Source organism: Arvicanthis niloticus, chromosome 1, assembly GCF_011762505.2.
Source record: "Arvicanthis niloticus isolate mArvNil1 chromosome 1, mArvNil1.pat.X, whole genome shotgun sequence".
NCBI lineage: Eukaryota > Metazoa > Chordata > Mammalia > Rodentia > Muridae > Arvicanthis > Arvicanthis niloticus.
The window spans coordinates 90,449,924-90,472,497 of NC_047658.1; the positions used below are offsets into that span (position 1 = coordinate 90,449,924).

Here is a 22,574-nt window from a genome sequence, read left to right on the forward strand (position 1 = left end):
CCACAACATAAGGGTGATTAGGGAGGTTGAAAACCACTGTTCTAGAACATCATAAAACTGCTTTCTCACACCCAACACTATCTTCTAAAGTCTATAAAAGTATCACTATATGCTTTTGGTTTTAATAATGTCATAATTTCTATGTCTTGCAGTTTCTCTTTCTTTGAAAGAGATCTGTAGAGTTTGGGGGGGGGGGCTTACAAAGTAATTCTTATGCTGAGTCTTTGGCTTTGTGAGATATCTTAACATGCATAACAAGGTACTTCTAATACTTCACAGAGTTCTAAGTTCTAAGATTTTCAAAATTATAGCCAGGTGGTGTTATCAAACACCTTTAAAATACCAGCACTTGGGAAGGCAGAGGCACGTGAATCTCTTGAGTTCAAGGCCATCCTACAGAGCTAGTTCCAGGACAGCCAGGGCTGCACACAGAAACCTTGTCTTGAAAAAACAAAATAAAACAAAATTACTTTTCCCTAAAATAAATAACTATTGTCTACCTAGTTGACAGGTCTTTTAGCATTACCTTTCCATCACTGTTTCTCTTTTAATTTTGATCATAAAATACAAGATGGGCCTCCATTATTTTGTGTATCTCTAATGTTCTAAAACTGGACAAAGCATCATAGTGAAAGCTGAACATTTGGTGTGGCTTCAAAAGTAGAATAACTGTAGTTTTTATTATATATTTATAATGACGTAACAATATGGAATGTTTGATACCTTAATAATTTTATTTGACTAAGCAAAATGAATTACCATGCCCTGAAAAAAGCTTTGTCTTAATTTAGAAATGATTCTTATTCAGTTATTATTACTTCACCTTTTCCAGTCAGCCTGAATGTTCTTGAATATTTTACATTCAGGTCTCCATACCATGATTTGGATGAGAAGGTGATTTGCTTGTGGTCCTCTCTTGCTGTTTTTTTAAATAGTTCTTGTGGAGGCCCTTGCAGTTTGCCTCACCTGAGTCAGCCCCACTGTCCTCCAGCTGTCTCCTCATGTTTGGTGTCAGAGAACTGGTGAACCTAGGCACAGGCCTGGGAAAGCAGGTTTATCAGCTCACCTTGCTGCCTGTTATTCATTTTTGTTACATGTGTCAAAAACAAGTCAGTTTGAAGTTTTTCCACATAGCAGATACTGAAAAGTTGACTATATTAACTAAAACATCAACTTGATCTCCAGAAATTAAATTTATTACAAATTTGGCCAGAGTGATTATGTATAACTTTTCTTATAGAAAGTGTAACTCTTTGATCATTTGAAGCCATTCAAGCATGCAAAATTTATTCCAAAACTATTTATGCAAAGGTGATAATTATAAAATCATTTAAAATGTAACATGAGAAACATGTTATATTCCTTCCCATTTAGAAAATTATAAGCCACCATAAAATGTTTTCTGTGCTTTATATCTAAAGAATTTGTACAGAAATTTTTATTAGTAAACATATTATCAAGAACAATGGAGCACATCTGTGGGAAAAGAATGCTTGCATGCATATCTTTTCCTGTATAGTTCATCTAAATGATAATTTCTTTAATAAAAATGTATATCTTATATAATAGTGATATATGAACATTTTATCATAACAATTCATTTCTTTCAGTTTCATATTTACATTGTTTTTTGTTTGTTTGTTTTCATTTTAGGCCACTGAACAAAAAATCAAAGGTACGTTGTTTAAAGCTATTTCTTCTTTTCTTTTTTCTTTAAAATCAAGTTGTTTATGTACATTTTTATTCACCTTCAGGATGGGAGAAAAATGTGTGAAGGAAACTGGGATGGGAACAGGCTGTTTCAGTGAAGTCACACTGATGTCTTCCTTTGAGCTTTTTTATGGTGTATATCACCACATGGAGAAGATACTGTCCTAAGGCTGTCTTTTGAGTAGATCCCACTTTCTAATGCTGTCCAATGTGAGTCTTAGGCAAATGCCTTTACTTCAGTCTTCCATTCTAAACTCTTACTCAGGGGTGGTGTCAGTTAGTTTCTGCCTGCTTCACTCCTTGTTCTTTGTCCTTTATAAAGGAATTGTAGTGACTCCTATTTCTGTATTATCACTTAAATAATACATTGCTAACTCTGGGGTCATTGAGCCAGATTACCTAAGCACCCTGGACTGAAGATTTAGAGCTTAACCTCTTGCAAATCCTGAGTCAAGAGTCCTTCAGCTTCCACCTGACTACTTAGTAGTCAAAGTTGTACAGCTCAGAGACTGAGCTTACTCATCTTCAGCATACCAAGTTGGGGTTTTAGCTGTATCAGAACTATTCGCTCAGTGTCTCATTAGTATGTGTATTCACAGTACAACCTATGGTTATGAGATTCATACTAGTTAAGGCAACATCTATTATATTCTCTTGTAAGAGTATATAAGAATAGTTAACCTATATTTCACTGAAGAAAGGTTTTGCATGAATCTAAGGAAAAATTGAGAGCTAGGAATTTGAGGGTGTAAATCGATTTATTTACAGCTTAGCCAGAGCTGGAGAGAAATTCTCCGTCTCTCTCTACTTTACCCATACCAGTGTTATAATTTATTGGAAAGATTCAGCAGACAGAAAGAACTATGCACATATAGATTTAGCTATGAGTACAGGTTACAAACCACCTGGGAAAGAAAATCATTTGCTCAGCTTCAGGAATCCCATGAATGGCCTGTCTTTACTCAACCTGATATTTTCTGGAGAAATTATAATCCCTTGTTTGGGGAGGTAAGTCAAATCTGATTTGAACCACGAGAACCCATGGAAAAGTATTGAGCATGGCAGCATGCTATTATAATCCCAGCACTGGGGAGATGGATGGACACAGAAGGATTCCTGGAGCTTGATAGACAGCCAGTCACACCAGATTTGTGAGCTTCAGGCCACTGTGAGACTATCTCTTGAAGGTGATGGAGGGCATTCCTGAGCATGACAAAGTGGTTTTTTTCTGGGTTTTACACACACACACACACATACACACACACACACACACACACACACACACACACACACACACACATCGTCAGATGGGCTCACTGGCTGCATGCATAAAAAAAGAAACTATAATTCATAAGACTCCTATTATATAGTGGAAACTGGAGGCGCACTTAAACAGAATACAATACAATGTAGTTCAACTGAGTAAGTTGTCCTTAAGCACAGAGGAGTGCTATTTCACCTGACAGCAATGAAGCCTTAAACAGAGTCCAATAGAGAGAGTTGAGGCTGAAGAATCAGGTGGGGTTCAGGTCCAAGGGAGCTTTATGTATTTATGTAAATGTTATATGTTTATATATGAGCATACTAAGGAGCTTGGATTTTTATAGGCAGCTAGGAACCACTAATGAAGAGCTTATGCAAAGGAGTGGCATGGTTTATTTGTTTTGACACAGAGCTGCTTCTGTATCCCAGACTAGAATGGAACTAAGAGCTCTGATAGTAGGCATGTGCTATCATATCCAGCTTTTTAAATTTTTATAGCTGCTAACCTCTGTTCATTGAAAACTGGCTGAAACATGAGTGGAGATTTAAAAGTGCTAAGACAGATACATTTCTGGACAGAGGAGGCAGATAGATAGAAGAGGTAGTAAGAATGAAATATTTGTTCTGCGTATGGGTATGGTTGACCATATAAAGGCTTAGATAGTGATCCTGGAGAAGCAAGACCAGAGAGGGAAGAGAAAGAATACATACAGGAATAAAGACATGATATGGCAGGTATAATAGACGAGACTAGTAGCTGCTGGTCTGCCATGTGTTGATACACACCTTTAACCCTGGAGACAGAGACAAGAAGACCTCTAAGATAAGGCCAGCATTTGGTCAAAATAGTGAGTTTGAGGCCAGCCAGGGCTACATTGGGAGATCTTGTGGTCAGAAGAGGAGTTGAAAGTAAGATTATGACTGAATTAGGATTACCATGATGCAGAGTATACACAGACAGCATCTTAAAACTTGATCTGCACTTACTCCAGCAGCCTTAGAAGAATGCCCCCTGTGGCCAGGAGTTGTTGCTCTTTGTTTTGTTTTGGTTTGGGGTTAATTTTTGTTTGTTTTGGTTTTCTCCTCTGCTCTTCCAGGGTTCTTTCAATCTGACCTCTTAACTATCTAGCCAACCCACAAATTTACACTTGTACACTACTGTTTTTTTCCTGGGTTTTTTTTTTTGTTTGTTTGTTTTGTTTTGTTTTTTTTTGGGAGGGGGGCCAGGTTCTTGAACATGGCTGTTTCATGGAGCCTTCAACCTTCCAGTAGGTTGCTCTAGACGTTCTTGATCTCTACCCTTTTTAGTTTTTCAGAACTTATTACATTTGTAATTTTGAACACTTGATTATATCCTGTCTTAGACTGTTGGTTGACTCACAAATATTTCCTCTTCAGTGTTATCTTTGAGTACCTACTATTTAGTATCTTTTCCGGATGTCAGTCATCATTTTATTTGCTTGCTTACACTACCTCCTACTTTTTAGGTCTTCCATAGTCTGAGCATGTTCAGCTGACTGTAGAAAGTCACGTGAGATGCAATGTGCTGTTTCCTTCTGTTTCACTTCTTCCTTCATTTACTGGCAGCTCCCTTCACAACTGCTCCCGATTATTTTATTTATAAACATGTATTTCATTTCTATGCTGGGTATGTGTCTGTTATGTTTATGGTTTGAGGTTTATAGTGGGTAGAAGTGACAAATTAGAGCATTGGATGGCCAGGTTTAGCCTGTGCTGAGTTGTTCTGGTGCACAGAGGTGGGTGAGCACTACTACTGAGTGAAGTGACATACCCATCACCCTAGATGGTGGGTCTTGTTTGTTTGCTCTGATTTTTGGTAACAACAGAACCTGAATCCACCTTCCATTCTGTTTTTGTGGCGATTCAGTATTAAATAGACTCTTAAGGAGTAGTAAGTTTCAAGACTCTCTCAGCTTGAGTAACTCATTCCCACTTCTCTCTGTTCCTAGTGATAACTAGTCAGTTCTGAGGAATTTGGGGTTTCGTTTGTTTTGATAGCATTGGGGACTGTGCTGAGGGCTTTACATATGCTAAGCAAGTACTTTGTCACCTGGCTAGAGCTAAAGTCTCTATTATTATTATTATTATTATTATTATTATTATTATTATTATTATTATTATTATTATTATTATTCTACGTTTAAGTGAGGTTATGTAGTATTTTGGCTTATTTTACTTAGCATAGTCTTCAGTTTTATCTCTGTCATTCCCAATGTTAAGACACCTTTTTTTGATGCTGAGAAACATTCCTGTCTGTCTGTCTGTCTGTCTGTCTGTCTCTCTCTCTCTCTCTCTCTCTCTCTCTCTCTCTCTCTCCCTCTCTCTCTCTCTTTCTTTCTTTCTTTCTATATCTGTATCTGAGTGTGTGTCTCCATGATGTCTCCATCATCCATGTGTGTGCTTGCTCATACATAGGTCTATGCCATAGTTTCTTTATCTACTGGGACATTCAAGTTTTGATACATCTTTGCTATTGAGAATAATTCTGTGATGGGCTTAGAGTCTGTATCATCCTACAAGGCACTTGAAAGTGTTGCATTCTTCTCTTTGGGGTATATATCTGAGGAAGTGCTGCTAGGTCATATGAAGTAGTTTTTTATTTCTGAGGCATATTAGCTCTTCAGTTTCTCAATGATCAAACCTCCTATTGAACAAAGTTTAAGATCTTAAGTGACTTTATAGAGCTTCAGAGTAGAAAACTGAGATGTCAGGAAGCTGTGACTTCAAGCATGTAGTATGGTGTAGATGGTTGAGATTCTTGGGTGTACTTAAGAGGCTGTTCACAGCTGATATGGCACTCTGGAGAATCTGGTACCTATTCTCTGGTACGTGCCCATAGCTCATTCTGTCACATTGGTAGATGAGTCACCAGGAGAGTTAGGATGGTGTTGAGGTTAGTGTGGCTTATTCAGTATGCCACCATGGTTCTGCATTGTAAGCTGATTTGGAGGCCAGTGTGTGCTGATGTTTGAAACCAAACAGAGATGATTGCTGATTAAGAACCTCCTAATGGGGGCTGGAGAGATGGCTCAGTAGTTAAGAGTTTAATTTTCAGCAATCTAATGGTATCTAATGCCCTCTTCTGGTGTATCTGAAGACAGCGACATTGTGTACTCATACATAAATAATTCTTTAGAAAGAAAGAAAGAAAGAAAGAAAGAAAGAAAGAAAGAAAGAAAGAAAGAACCGCTTAATGCCAGATTCCTTTCTTCCTGTGAGAGCTGTCTTTGAGTTATGTGACAAATAAGATTTATAGTTCTCTGCTAATAAGATGTGAAAATAGCAGCCTACTTTCACAGAAAATAATTTTGTTTGGTTGATAGAGTCCTTTTTCCTTGCCTGTTATTAAAGAGGGAAGAGGATTTAGATGGACATGCATAAGATTAGATTAATGTACACAGTACATTCACAGAAAATGCTATGGCCTCATTCTGTTTTAAGAACACAGCCACCAGTAAATTGTTTAAATTGATAAAAATGAAAGATTATGTGTTTTAATGTGTATAGTGATTCTGAAAAGGACCAAGGAAACAGGAGATAGTAGAAAAGCAGTTTAGCAGTGAGCTGTAATCTGTAACTATGTTCAGAAATTAAGGAGAAGAGTAGATAGTTTGGGTGTGTGTATGGGAGTGTCCCAGAGTTGTGTGTCCTGAGCTGAGAGTCTAAGAATCTACAAAATCAGGGCTTCAGTTTGAAAATGAACAATATAGGAACCTTCTCTCTTAAGCTTTAGAAAAGAATTAGGTGAATTAGTAAGAGTATCCGATAACATCACTTACAAGTCCTCCAAAAAGACAGTACACACTAAAATATTTCACCTGTATTTAACACTGTACACTTTTTAGTCCTTTAACTTTGATCAAAGTAGTACCTACATCTCAAAGTGCATTCTGATGAGATCCTTTGTTCTGCTGTGTCCTATGGACAATGCTGGGGGATGGCCAGAGGCTGAGAGCTTTGAGTCACTGCTAAAGATGGTGACTGGGGTTGACTGTCATCTTTGCAGTCTTTATTTCTGTGGTTTTAGGCAAGTTTCTTAACTGGAATTCATTTTCCAGCATCATACCAGTACTCAGAGGGGAGATGATCCAGCCCGTGTCTTTGTTGTAGAATGAAACAGGTAGTGTATTGAAAGCTCTGGGGTTTGAGCTAAAATCTACAGCTATACCTGTTCCTGTCAGAAGTGAACACAGAGCTTGGTTTTCCTTCATTTTTTTCATTAATGTTAACTCATTGAGCCCACATTCCTGTCTTATTTTAATAGGCATAAATACTTTTTAACGTGTTTAATCCATTATTAACCATTCCCCTATTGTTAGGTTTTTACTCTTAATTTCATTAAATTTACATTATGAAGGACATTTGTTTTGAGGTCACACTGATTTTGCCTTTTAGGTCTGCTGTTTACTAGATGCTCTGTTTACACAGCTTTCTTCTGTGTCTCCCTCACTGTATCTGTAAAACGGTAGTACCTCAAGGGCATAAAATTATGATGAAGAGATAACACACACATTGTCTGGCATTCAGGTGAAACAGAAACATGTATGTTTACGTTTCTGTCACTCTGGTTTTGCAATATCCTGGCCACCTTTCTTGCTTTGAAATAACATGCTAGGACTTTCTGTAGAGCTTTAGGGTCATTCAGGTAGTGATTTGCTTTTTCTTTCCATTAAAATAGAGCCCAATGTAGTAAAGGGAAAATAACAGTACATTATGTTTTCCTTAAGACATGAGTTATATCATCTTTGGAACTTGGATGGGGGTTTATCAAGGTGAGTTGGAGGTAAGGTTAGGATGCTGAGTGCTCTTGCAGAAGTCTGGAATTCATTTTCCAGTACCTATACTGCCTGAAATTCCAGCTGCAGCTGATCTGATATCCTTTTGGGGCCATGCATATCTCTCTGTCTCTGTCTCTGTCTCTGTCTCTCTCTCTCTCTCTCTCTCTCTAGCTCTATCTCTCTCTCATATATATACACACACCTTAAAAGAGTAAATCTTTTAAGATTGGTAGGTTAAAATTGGAGTTTTCTCACTTTTACTAATGTTTACTGAACTGGTTATTTATGATTTGCCCATGCTTGTTTAGCTTTGAATTTTTTGTTATTAATTCAAGTGAGCTAGCTGTATTTGCTTATTATTGTCCAGTTGGTATTTGTTGTATTTTCTACATTATAAAGATTTATAGTCTGAGAAGTCTTGATACTCTGTATCAAGAACCAAGCCATGTTTGAAGTCATTCCACAGATGGGGATTAGGAACAGCAGACCTCATGGGTACACACATCCAGAAAAGGGAATGTTTGCTCAGAGGGACACATAGACTCAGATAGCTTTTGTCACATTAACTTGGACTTCTAATTCTAAATAAGCTAAGTGCTTATGGTCAATGTTTTCTTAAATTAGGCCTCACTGAACAATTGGATTTTACGGTTTTTCTAAGTTTTTTATTTTATACATGTATATAATAAAATGTGATTATATCAAGTAACCCCTATTTCCCTCTAACTCCCCCTATGTTTACCCCCAATATACGTCTGACTATCATGTCTTCTTTTTTTGATAACTAAGTCCAGTTCTTTCCCCAGCAACTGTCCAGTACCAGTAGCTCCTCAGTTAGGGCTTGGGCCTGGAGCTCCATCATCTAGTCCATATTTGATGGAATGGTTTGGTCTTTATGGAGGTCTTGTGCAGTGGTGACAGTTGTGAGTTGATGGTTGTGATAGCCGTGTCATGTCCAGAGGACAGGATGTTACAGCACCACCCCATCTTAAAGTTATTACCACTGTCAACTTTTTTCAATGTTTTTTTTCTTTCTTCAATTTGTATATGTTTTGATCCTGTGATGTTCAGCTTATGAAAAGTTTTAGCTTTACATAAATTTTATTTTATTAATATAAAATGCCTTTCATCCTAGACATCCATAAAATGCATTCACAGCTTTTTCTTATTATTGTGTGAGATGCACAAAGGAATATACATCATTGTTACCTATTGGGAGCATTATATTAAGAGAAAAAATGCTTAGCCCAAGTTATTGCTAAAAGAAAAGGATGGGCCTGGAGAGATGGCTCCATGGTTAAGAGCACTTTTACAGAGGAACCTGAACCTGATTAGTTTGCAGCACCCACAAAGCAGCTCACAACCGTCTGTAACTCTAGTTCCAGGGAATCTAACTCATGCACTCATACATACATTCTGGCAAACATGTATACATATAAAACAAAAATACTTTTTAAAGGATGAAAATGATGGGACCAGTGAGATGGCTTATGGCAAACCTGACAAGCTAAGGTTGGTTGTTCCTCACAGTCCACACAGTCACCTGGATCTTACTCTGAAAGTTGTCCTCTGGCCCAGTGGTGCTCCCACATACAACCCCACTATCTTAGTCAGAATTGCTATTGCTGTAATGAAACCCTGTGACCAAAGTCACCTTGAGAAGGAAAGGGTTTATTTGACTCACAATTTAATATCATCAAAAGCAGTAAGGGTAGGAACTTAAGCAGGCCAGGAATCTGGAGGTAGGGGCTGATGCAGAGGTACCACAAAGGAAGGCTGCTTCCTGGTTTGATCCCCATTCCTTCCTTACCCAGCTTAATTTCTTACAAAACTCAAGATAGCCAAGTCAGGATTGCCCCCACCCACAGTGGGCTGGCCTCTCTCCCATCAGCCTACAGCCCAGTTTCGTGGAGGTATTTTCTCAAGACTCTCTCTGCTTTGACTCTAGCTTGTGTCAAGTTGACATGAAATTAGTCAACATACACAGTAAATAAATACAGTAATAATAAAGAATGAAAGAGTGCCAAACAAGAGAGAATGTTAGTTTTCACTTGTAAATTCTCTTGACTATAGTTTACTTCAGTATTGTTAAAAAATAAAGTCACACTGAAATAAAAACTAGGATCTATATAGAAAATATTAATGTGAGAGATAACTCAGGAAATGTGTATTAAAAAAAAAAGATTAGTTTTGATTGTTGACAGGCAGCCTGAAGCTGACCATGTAGGAGAAAGGTGGATTGAATACTTTAAAACACAGTGACCAAAACCTCAGTCAAAGCATTTTATGGTAGAAGCACCTGATAAATAGCTCTCTTGTTACAACAATAGCATTTATTTACTGTTACAATGTGTTGGGTAATGCTTTATAGAAGAGAAATAAAACAATAGCTTTCTCAGTCCAGCTCAGGGTCTTTTACTACTGGACTAGAGCTCTTAAGACTTTACCAGGGGCCGGGCAGTGGTGGCGCACGCCTTTAATCCCAGCACTTGGGAGGCAGAGGCAGGTGGATTTCTGAGTTCCAGGCCAGCCTGGTCTATAGAGTGAGTTCTGTGTGTAGCCAGGGCTACACAGAGAAGTCCTGTCTCAAAAAAACAAAACAAACACACACACACACACACACAAAACTTTACCGGGAGGGTGGGGGGGAGGACTTTACCAGAATTTTCTCAGGTATTCTTTCCAGTACCAGAGTTCTATTTTGTTCTGTATTGGACTATTGCAGGTACAATAGTATGCCAGTCATTACAGAGCAGCCAGTACTTAAACAGGCTTATGTTCTGTGCTTTGTAGTAACTATTGCCTTTGACACTAGGAAGTCTTAATGGAGGAGACAGCAAGATTGGGCTTGAATTGAAGCCAATTCTCAGACACCATGCCAGTCCTTGTTTCAGAGATGAGGTCTATTCTTGGTACTTTCATCAGGTTATTTACAGATATTCATGCTGAACAGTCATAGTCACCTGTCACTTTCCAGTTACATATATACTAGACAAGTAGTTTCTTAGGTTTGTTTAAGGTGCTGTTCAGGTAATTACTCTTTCTTAGTGGGTGCACAGGTTCTATCCTGTGTCACCTGCATTTGTTATTCCAAGCTAGTCCTTTGCTCAGACATTGTATTTACCAGTGGAAAACTGTTAACATTGTCCTTTTATATGAAAATGAAGGGTTTTTCACCTGTATCTTCTAAAAACTTAAATAGGGATTAAGCCCAATATGGTTGCATCCATTAATAGGCCCTGCAGTTTAGGGTGATGAGGCAGGAGGACTGCATGTTTGAGGCAACCTGAGTTATATAATGGATTATTGGAGCAACCCAGGTTATACAGTGAAATCATGTCTCAGATGATAAAATAGAAAACAAAGCACTGACTCATCTGGAAACCTGGGTTAAATTCCTAGCACCCCGGTGGTGGCTCACAGCCCTCTGTAACTCTAGCCCCAAGGTATCTAATGCCTCTGTGGAATCCACTGGCACTGTACACATGTAGTGTACAGATGATACCCTTGGAGGTAGAACACCTGTGCAAATGCTTAATTTTTTAAAAATCAAGAATATAAAAATAAAATGAAACAAGAACGGTTAGTAGAGAATTGAAGGTTCCTTTAGGATAGTGGTTCTCAACCTCCCCAATGCTTTGACTGTTTATTACAGTTTTTCATGTTGTGGTGATTCTCAACTGTAAAATTATTTTGTTGCTTCTTCATAACTGTAATTTTGCTACTGTTATAAATTGTACTGTCTGATAGGTAGCCCACAGTTGAGAACCCCTGCTTTAGGCCATCAGTCAGTTGCCCCATTTGTTCTTTTGTTGTATATTTTAAATAACAAATATTTGCTCTCTGGCCAAGTGTAGTATGGTAAAGAGAGATGACCATGAGCATTGTCCTGGTCAAGAATGACCATCATTGTGGACACTTGAGTAGCTTGTTTGGGAAGTTTGACTCCACATAGTGGTATCTCTTCAGAAACTTGCACCTCTGAATGAGGGTGTTCTGAAGCCTAAAGCTTCTGTTCGGGTTGTTTTCTTAGTGCCTTTGAGTTTGAAGGTAAAGTATACTTCACTCACTGGCTGATCTTTTTCTGTTTCTTTGTTTTTTGTTTTGTTTTGTTTTTTTGGAATTAGTGCCAGAACAGATAAAGCCCAGTGTAAGCCAGCCTCAGCCTGCCAACTCTGATAACGGCACTTCCACAGCAACCAGCACTAATAATAATGCCAAGCGAGCTACAGCCAGCAATCAGCAGCCGCCGCCGCAGCCGCAGCAGCAGCAGCAGCAGCAAGAGCAGCAGCCACAAGCCTTGCCTCGGTATCCGCGTGAAGTACCTCCAAGATTTCGCCACCAGGAACACAAACAGCTTCTAAAGAGGGGTCAGCATTTTCCTGTCATAGCAGCAAACTTGGGATCTGCTGTTAAGGTGTTAAACAGCCAATCAGAAAGCAGTGCTGTAGCAAATCAACAGCCACAAAATAACGGAGAGGTGCAGAACAGCAAGAGCCAGTCAGGTGAGTAAAGGCAGTTCTTACACAGCTCACTGGCAGTGTGGGAGTGTTGCAATCTATAGTTTTTGGTGATATGTTTCATGTAGCAAGAGCTGGGCTTTGATTTTAGAATCCTGAGTAGGAAGACTGAGTGGAGAATCCTTTACTATGGGGTATATACCTGTCTTACTTAGAAACTGAATATGGTGATTGCTTTGGTCTTCTTTCAGGTCCCATACTTTCAGAAGTTTGTAGTTAAAATCAAGCCCTCCCCACTCCTTGTGTTGTTCAGTTACATTTACTCCTGAGCCACCCTACACAGGGGTAACTATCATCTTTATTCCTGACCATCCCTGCTAAGTAGTCACTTGCTGCCTGAATGCTCTTTTATGTATACCAAGCACTACTCTCTCTCTCTTAAGATATAGTAGATATTTCACAGCTAGTAAATAGTACATTTTGGATTCAAGCCCATGAGTCTGACTCCAGAGCCATGCTCATACACCGTGGTACTCTATAGCAGTATATTGGACGTGATAAGAAAGGGGCAGGAAGACATTTCTAAGCTAGGTTTCTAGAGCAGCACATTTTTAAAGGGACGTAGATGTACTTCCTCTGCTCCTAAATCACTTACTACCTGTGTGAGACTGATCAGGAAACTAATTCATGAGACCTTCCTTTTGGTTTTTAATTGTTTTGTTTTAAGAGTCTCACCTTGGAACTGTAGCTGGCCTTAAATTCTGAGAAATTCACCTGCCTCAGCCTCTCAAGTGCTGGGATTAAAAGGTTTATGCCCCCATACCCATCATGGACCTTCTTTCTTAATTTATAATATAGACACCAGGATTCTACCTTTTTGTTTTTTTGTTTTTTGCTTTGTTTTTTGAGACAGGGTTTCTCTGTGTAGCCCTGGCTGTCCTGGAACTCACTCTGTACACCAGGCTGGCCTCGAACTCAGAAATCTGCCGGCCTCTGCCTCCCAAGTGCTGGGATTAAAGGTGTGCCCCACTGCTGCCGGACAGGATCTTGCCTTATAAAGGTGCTTTGAAGTCTAAATTGTATGAGATATTTTAAAACAGTTCATCATCGAAGGAAGTCAGGGTAGGAACCTGGAGGCAGCAGCTGATGCTAAGGCCATAGAGGAGTGCTGCTTACTGGCTTGCTCATCATGGCTTGCTCAGCCTGCTTAGAACCCAGGACCTCTTGCCCAGGGATGGCCCCACCCACAGTAGACTGTGCTCTCTCCCATCAATCACTAATTAAGAAAATGCCCTTTAACTGGATCTTATGGAGGCATTTTCTCAATTGAGGTTCCCTCCTTTCAGATAAATTAGCTTGTGTCAGGTTGACATAAGACCAGCCAGCACACACTAACATTTACTCAAAGACCTACACTGTTTAAAATGAGCTTAACATTGTACATAGGCCAGGTTATAGGTAATTAAGAAGTTGAGTTTCATTTGGGAACCCAGGTTAGAAAACAGTGTATTGCTCAGCAGCATAAGCAATCTGTTAGTAAAGTATTACTTATCTATCAAATACCTGAATGAATACCTATATTGAGCCAGGTCCGATGGTATATGATAAACAGACAGTGATGTGATATAGTATGAAATTTTATGTATGTCTCTTCCATTTGGGAAAAAAACAAAGCTATTTTTAAAGTGGAAACAACAGTAGTGTAATTAGAGTCATGTGTCTCAAAAATAAGTATGGGACTGGAGAGATGGCTCACTCACTAAAGTGCTACTGTGCAAGTATGAGGGCTGAGTTAGCAGCCCTGTTTTTTTTTTTTTTAAAGGCCAAAGAGAGTGATTCATATTTGTAATCTTAGCACTGGGAAGATAAGGTAAGGGAGGATCCTTGGGACTTGGGACTTGTTTGTTGGCAAACAAAAAAAAAAAGTCTAGGCAAAAAAAAAAAAAAAAAAAAAAAAAAAAACCCAATCCTAAGAACAAAAACACCCAGCATCGGCCTATGTCCTCCACACACATGCACAATCATGCACATATACACAAAATGAGTGTGAGTCAGAGAAATCAAGTTTTACATATGTGCATTCTGATGAAAGTTTTCAGGTGTGAACATAGGCAAAAGCCTCCAAAGAAAGTGAGGAATATCTTCTGCCTGTGTCTAGACGATTAGCAAGCAAAGTGCCACATGTATCTGGAGACATTGAATCCTAAAGCCATAGGGAATGCAGACTATGGAACGGAAACACTGAGGAACAAGATTGGTACTTCTGTCTTTATAGGTTTATTTTTTAAACCTTTTAAAAATATGTGTACTTGTGATCTTGCATGAGTATGTATATGTACCATGTATGCAAGCCTAATGGCCTGAGTTCAGTCTCAAGAACTGAGACTACAGAGTTGTCTGATCTCTGGCACTTAGGTACACACACACATACATACACACACACACACACACACACACACACACACACACACACACACACAGCTCACACAGTAAAGACACAGAGTTTCAGACTGCTTCTTTGCACTTGACTCTAAAGCCAGGACAGATCCTGCTCTTGTTCAAATAGACTGAGTTGGGAGACTCTAGTGGAGGTAATACTTAGCCCTGATGGAATACTGTTACGACCAAATGCTCTGATCTCTCCTTTATTCATGTGACACAAGCCATGCAGTACAGTTAAAAGACTAGAATGGTGACTGTCCATCCTTTCCAACCCAAGGGCTGAAGCATTCTTAATTGACTCACTGTGGTTTTTTATTCTTATCACACATGCATGCACACGTTCGTTATGGTTAAGCCATTTGAAAGTGAGGTGATGAACCTCATGGCATTTCATGTTCAGTGCCCTGAGACTAAGGGTAGTCTCTTCTCCAGCCTTTTTTTTTTTTTTTTTTTAAGATTTATGTACTTACTGTGTACACAGTGTGTTCTGCCTGAGTGTGTAAAGCTCAGCCTGGCCTCTATCTCATTTGTAGCTGAATATGACCTTGATCCTCTTCTCTCCACCTCTTTCCTCAACTGCCAGGATTACAGACTTTTATTACCACACCTACATGTGTGAATTATAATTTACCTAGCAGTCCTTTCAGCACAGGATTGAGTAGGTTTATTGATATGTATTCCTGTCTTTTTCATGTTGCAGTGGGAGTACTTTGTGTTATTCATAGTTAAACTCTGTTATTTTCAGTGTGAGTAGTTTTATTGTAAATGTAGATGCCCAGTGTTTTTTTTTTTCTTATCCCTGCCTTATGGAATTGTCAACATATGCATGCAGAGACACGTGCAGTAATCCAAGATAGTGATGCAAACTGGCTGCCCTAGGTGTGGGGGAAGGGGTGGTGCTTTTGCTTTATTGTACACAGGGAAGAATAAAGGCGAAGGCTTAAGTCTTAGAAAACAACATGGCTAGATGTCTTGCACTTTTTGAAAAAACCAAGTATTTTCCCAACATTCACATCATATGGCTCAAAACAGCCTGTGACTCCAACTACAGAGAATCCAGTGTCCTTTTCTGGCCTTCAGGAACACACACCACACACATACACACAGAAATACATGTCATGGGACAGTCACACAAATATATAGACATATGTTTAAATAATAATTTTTAAAAATATAGGAAAAATACCAAGTTAAGGAAAATTATTAAAGAAGTTTTATGCTTTACCCCATGTTTTCTGGAAGGAGGTTTCCTAGGAGTATGAGTAGTTGACACTCTATTTACAATAGTAAAACAGACACATTACACTAGCTGTGATTTTGTTCTTCATGTGGGTGATGAGATAAGTGAAAATGTGTTGGGGAGATGAGTATCATGATAATCATGGGTGTGCATTCATTAATGATGGTAGTGCCTTACATGGGCCAGATATAGCTCCTTTAGTTAATCATTTAATTCTTGTAGCAGTCATATGAGGGTAGTCCCTGCTATCTAGATAAGGAAACTAAGGCAGACAAAAGAGACAAGGTCTTGCCTTTGGTCTCAGAGACTAGGTGGTATAAATGTCTCTTGGTTTGTTGTTTATTTTGCTTTGAGACAGGCAGGGTCTCTCTACATAGCCTTGGCTGTTCTGGAACTCAGTGTGTAGACCAGGTTGTTCTAGAACCCACAGAAATCCACCTGCCTCTGCCTCCCAAGTGCTGGGATTAAAGGCGCGCTCCATCATGCCTGACCTTTCATGTAATTCTCACCTGCTGACAGCAGTTACTAAATGCTTTTCTTAGGTAGTTAATGGTTAGTTGAACAACCAAGTTTATTAAAAGGTTACCCTCACCCTTCTTTTTCTGGGTATGGTGGCACATTGTTGTAACCATAATCTCAATATTCCTGTGGCTAGTACTGAAAGATTGTTCACAAATTCAAAACCAGCCTGGGCTACACAGAGAGACGCCATCTCAAAACTCAAAGGACCAGGGACACAGTGAGTGTCAAAATACTTGCCAAGCATGTAAAGGTTTCAATCCCTAGCACTTCCAACCCCCCAGATGAAAATAATATGACCTCATTTCACAGGTTCCTATATAGATGTCCTCTAGCATCTATAAAGGATTCAAGCTTGAGGCCCCGTTGTTGTTCCTCGTGTGTCAGTCCTTTTTTTTTTTTTCTTTTAAAAGCTACTTTGCTGTATAGGGGACTATAATTATCTTGTGTATCTTGTATGTTCTGTTGCTGTGATGAAACACTGTGACCAAAATGCAGCTTTGGAAGAAAAGGCTTACAGTTCTCCATTACTGTTTATCATCAAAGGAAGTCAGTGTAGGAACCAGGCAGGAACCTGGAAGCAGGAGCTTATGCAGAGTCCATGGAGGAGTGCTGCTTAACCAGCCTGCTTTCTTACAGAACCCAGGACCATATGCCCAGGGATGGGGCCACTCACAGCAGGCTGGGACTCCCCCGTCAACCATTAATCAAGAAAATACCCTACAGGCTTGCCAACAGCCTGATTTGTTTGTTGTTGTTCTTTTGGTTTTTTTTTTGTCTTTGGTGGGTGTGGGGGGCTTGGTTGGTTTTTGGTTTTGGTTTGGCTTTGGTTTGGTTTTAGTTTTGCTTTTTTTGAGACAGGGTCTCTCTGTGTAGTCCTGACTATCCTGGAACTTGTTCTATAGACCAGATTGGCCTCACACTCAGATCTGTCTTCCTCATCTACCACCATGTGTAGCTTGGAGACAATTTCTTAATTCAGGTTCCCTCCTCTCGTGACTTTAGTTTGTTTGAAGTTAACTTAAAACTGTCCATCACATCTTGCTTCTCTCACTCAGTTTCTACAAGTTAACTTCTGTTTCTTGGTTTCTTACATACAAAGTGAGGGCGATACTTGTACTATACAATTGTCCCAGGCACTTGGTGCAGGGGTTTGCAGACCTGCTGCTGTGTAGCAGTGACTGTTGGCCAGGGGTGGATATTTCCCCTATGAGTTGCAGTATAGAATTATTTCTTCCAGGAAGACTGACTTTTTGGTTCTTTTTACCATATGGATTCTACATGAGCAATGGAGAAGACAAATACCATTGACTACCTTTTGGGAGGATGGATGGTCAGATGAGCAGGGTTCTATTAATTAGTCCATGCTTGCCTCTGAATCAGAGATCTGCCTCCTAAGAGCTTGGATTAGTGGTGTGACCAAAACCAGCTACTCACATTGTGATGAAGTAATTGCAAAGGGAGCAGTAGTTGGTGCACTTTGCAGCACTTACTTAGCTTATTAACTGGAGACGTTATAGATCGGTCGGTCTCTAGTTGGTTTTCTTGCCATTCTTACAGTTCTTCATCATTTGTTACTTAGCATTTGTACTTTGAGAAAGTGGTACAAGCAGCAATAGTTTTTCATACTAGCAAATCACGCTAATAGTGTGACTTTGATTTATTTCTGACCTTCATCCTGGGAATTGTAGTATAAGCCACCCTTCAAGACAGCCTAAGTGCAAGTGTTTCATGTAGCTAGTGTCACAGATGCATTTCTGCCCACTTGACCTTTAAATGAGTTAGACTGAGAAACTAACAAAAACACTTAGTGATGCTGTCTGTGGGAAAGAATAGAAATAAATAAACATAGATGGTAGTTGGATGGCAGTCTAAGGCTTGGTCATATGATTGGTCCCTTATGGACTTCAGTATCAGCTGCTGAATTACTTACTGGTCATAATTTGGTGATTTTCAACACCAAATTTTCTCTGTTGTTTCCTACTAAGCATGGCTATGAAAGTAAATTAGAAAATTGTTTAAAATTAATGTTCTTTCTTGTATGGTATTTAAATGTATACACTAATAAAACAGAAATACAGTGCAAGGCTTTGGGATCCTTACAGAATTGTTCTAACCCAAAGGAGTTGTATGGAAAGCTGTTTCAGGAACCTGAGTCACTTTGGGCTGCTTACACTTACTTACCTTTCTGCATCCCAGCCTGTTTTCTCCCACGTCAAGTCCTAAGCCTGGATTGTCATTATTCATCATTACCACCCAGTCTTCCTCACTCCAGAATTCTTGTATTTGTTGGATGTTGTCCATTCATATATTTAGCAGGTCTCCCTGTGGGACTTTCTGTTCCATGCTGTACTGTAGAGTATTGAACAAAGCAGCAGAATTCTGCCTGTGAAATTCCTGAGCGTGGAGATTGGTGGCTGAAAGATAATCAGAGCCTCAAAGTCATTCTGCGGAGCATCTTGCTAATGTTGAGGAGCTACGTGTATTTGTAATGGATCATCATTTTTCTCAGCCTACATAATATCATTTTGGAAATTGTTAACACTTATAAATAGATATACTTCTCCTTTATTCTAGATATAAATCATAATACTTCAGGATCCCATTATGAAAATTGCCAGCGGGGACCTGTGTCTTCTACAAGTGACTGTAGCACAAGCTGTAAGAATGCTGTAAACGACTTGTTGGAAAAAGAAGCATGGCCCTCAGCCCCTGGCAGTGATCCTGAGTTGGCTTCAGAATGTATAGATGCTGATTCTGCCTCCAATTCTGAGTCAGAGAGAAACATCACTGTCATGGCTTCAGGGAACACAGGTGGTGAGAAAGATGGCCTTCGGAACAGCACTGGACTTGGTTCTCAAAGCAAATTTGTGGTTGGTAGCAGCAGCAATAATGTGGGCCATGGAAGTAGTACTGGCCCGTGGGGCTTTCCCCATGGAGCCATAATAAGCACATGTCAGGTTTCTGTGGATGCTCCTGAAAGCAAACCAGAAAGTAGTAACAATAGAATGAATGCTTGGGGCACTGTAAGTTCTTCATCAAATGGAGGGTTAAATCCAAGCACTTTGAATTCAGCTAGCAACCATGGTGCCTGGCCAGTATTAGAAAACAATGGACTTGCCCTAAAAGGGCCTGTAGGGAGTGGGAGTTCTGGCATCAATATTCAATGTAGTACCATAGGCCAGATGCCTAACAATCAGAGTATCAACTCTAAAGTCAGTGGCTCTTCTACCCATGGTACCTGGGGTAGCCTTCAGGAAACTTGTGAGCCTGAAGTAAGTGGTACACAGAAGGTTTCATTCAGTGGTCAACCTCAGAATATCACCACTGAAACGACTGGACCAAATAACACTACTAACTTTATGACCTCTAGTTTACCAAACTCCGGTTCAGTACAAAATAATGAACTGCCTACTAGTAATCCAGGGGCCTGGCGTGTGAGCACAATGAATCATCCTCAGATACAGGCTCCGTCAGTTATGAATGGCACTTCCCTTTCTCACCTTAGTAATGGAGAGTCAAAAACTGGAGGCTCCTACGGTACTACATGGGGTGCCTATGGTTCTAATTACTCTGGCGACAAATGTGCAGGCCCTAATGGCCAAGCCAATGGTGACACTGTGAATGCAACTCTAATGCAGCCTGGCATAAATGGGCCTATGGGGACTAACTTTCAAGTTAATACAAATAAAGGGGGAGGTGTATGGGAGCCTGGGACAGTGAATTCCCAGAGTTCACCATGGGGAAGTGGAAATGGTGCAAATTCTGGAGGAAGTCGAAGAGGATGGGGAAGTCCTGCACAGAACACTGGCACTAGTCTATCCAGTGTGGAGTGGAACAAACTGCCTAGCAACCAGCATTCCAATGACAGTGCAAATGGCAATGGTAAGAAGCTTACAAATGGATGGAAATCTACTGAGGAAGATGATCAGGGTTCTGCCACATCTCAGACGAATGAGCAAAACAGTGTGTGGGCCAAAGCAGGAGGCACAGTGGAGAGTGATGGTAGTGCAGAGAGCACTGGACGCCTTGAAGAGAAGGTAACCGGGGAAAGTCAGAGTAGAGATAGAAGAAAAATTGATCAGCACACATTACTCCAAAGCATTGTAAACAGAACTGACTTAGATCCACGTGTCCTATCCAACTCTGGGTGGGGACAGACTCCTATTAAGCAGAATACTGCCTGGGATACAGAGACATCACCAAGAGGGGAAAGAAAGACTGACAATGGGACAGAGGCCTGGGGAAGCTCTGCAACACAGACTTTTAACTCAGGGGCATGTACAGATAAGACTAGCCCTAATAGTAATGATACCTCATCTGTATCAGGGTGGGGTGATCCCAAACCTACTCTGAGGTGGGGAGATTCCAAAGGCTCAAACTGCCAGGGGGGGTGGGAAGATGATTCTGCTGCTACAGGAATGATCAAGAGCAATCAGTGGGGGAATTGCAAAGAAGACAAGTCTGCATGGAATGATTCGCAAAAGAACAAACAAGGCTGGGGTGATGGACAAAAGTCAAGCCAAGGCTGGTCTGTTTCTGCCAGTGATAACTGGGGAGAATCTTCCAGGAGTAACCATTGGGGTGAGGCTAATAAGAAATCCAGCTCAGGAGGCAGTGACAGTGACAGGTCCATTTCTGGTTGGAACGAACTTGGGAAAACTAGTTCTTTTACTTGGGGAAATAATATAAATCCAAATAACTCATCAGGATGGGATGAATCTTCTAAACCTACTTCTTCCCAGGGATGGGGAGACCCTCCAAAGTGTAATCAGTCTCTAGGTTGGGGAGATTCATCAAAACCAGTTAGTTCTCCAGATTGGAACAAGCAACAAGACATTGTTGGATCATGGGGAATCCCACCAGCCACCAGCAAGCCTCCTGGTACAGGCTGGCTTGGGGGACCTATTCCTGCTCCAACAAAGGAGGAAGAACCCACAGGCTGGGAGGAGCCATCCCCAGAATCTATACGACGAAAAATGGAGATCGATGATGGAACTTCAGCTTGGGGAGATCCAAGCAAATACAACTACAAAAATGTGAACATGTGGAATAAAAACATCCCGGAAGGCAGCAGCCGCTCAGACCAGCAAGCACAGATGCACCGGCTATTGCCGGCTGCAAGTGCCGTCTCAAGCAAGGAGACCAGCAGTGGCTCTGGTAAGCGTTCCTATGTGGAGTGCAGAGGTATTGTGGAAGCAAGCTTTGTGTTGACATGCTGTCATAAGATTTACGTAACACAGAGTATGCACATCGAGGCCTTTCAGCTGTGACCTAGAGGTGATGTTCACCAGGCAACAGCTCTGTCTTGAGGATTGTTGCTCTATTCTGTTAGGAATGTAGTAGAAGGGGTGAAGTGGCAAAGTTACATACTTATTTAGGTATTCTTAGTCAAGCCTTAACACTGTGGTTTCACTATTGAAGTGCAATAAAGACAAGTGCCTGACTACAATACTCTAGATATTTGGTATTATATTTGACCTTAGGGGATTTTCTAAATGAGGCATGAAGTCAATATCTCCTCAGATAACTGGATACAGTGTGTGCATCTGAAGCATCACACTGCTTTCTAGTATACTCCGACCTTTCCTCTCCTGTACTCAGTACTTTCTCTGTAAATTGATAGGGCAACGTTTTCTAAATGTGACAGGCCTACATTGCCTTTGTTAATGGGAGTTTTATTGAGTGATGCTCCATTGGTTAGAGAGCCGGTGATGTTTTTATGAATTATTTTAGTGCCTAATTATGTGGGGCTTTTGTTTTGTTTTGAAATATAAGCCTAGTCTATTGATTTATGTTTAACTCTTAGGGAAAGTGTAGACCTTTTTTCCAGTGTGTATAAGGTAGTCTGGCTGCGTACCTGATGGTAGTCATGTAGTCAGTTATTCTCCACTACAGTGCTGTGGAAAGACTGTCCTTTCAGGAAAGTGTAATTAGTGTAAATTTACACTGCTCAGTTCTGAAGCTTTGGTTCAGAAGAACCTGACATTTTTAGGAAGATGATTTGCTACAATTAAATTATTAAAAAGAGTCTGCCCTAACACCAAGAAGGCAGTTTTGAAAGAAATGGTTAAAACATTATACAGTTATGTTAATGCAGAATAATTTGTATTCTTCACAAAATATGTCTATTGCTTGTCA

General features: G+C 40.1%; 1 protein-coding gene across 6 annotated transcripts in view; it reads left to right on the forward strand.

The window, feature by feature from the left end:
- The window catches only part of Tnrc6a (trinucleotide repeat containing adaptor 6A), a 129,563-nt gene that overhangs the window by 85,890 nt on the left and 21,099 nt on the right, over positions 1-22,574 (forward strand). For all 6 annotated transcript variants that reach the window (XM_076942226.1, XM_076942208.1, XM_076942215.1 and 3 more), the window contains 3 exons: positions 1,654-1,675; positions 11,900-12,277; positions 19,011-21,593. In XM_076942226.1, the coding sequence (XP_076798341.1) occupies positions 1,654-1,675; positions 11,900-12,277; positions 19,011-21,593 (2,983 nt within the window). The remainder of the gene's footprint in view (positions 1-1,653; positions 1,676-11,899; positions 12,278-19,010; positions 21,594-22,574) is intronic.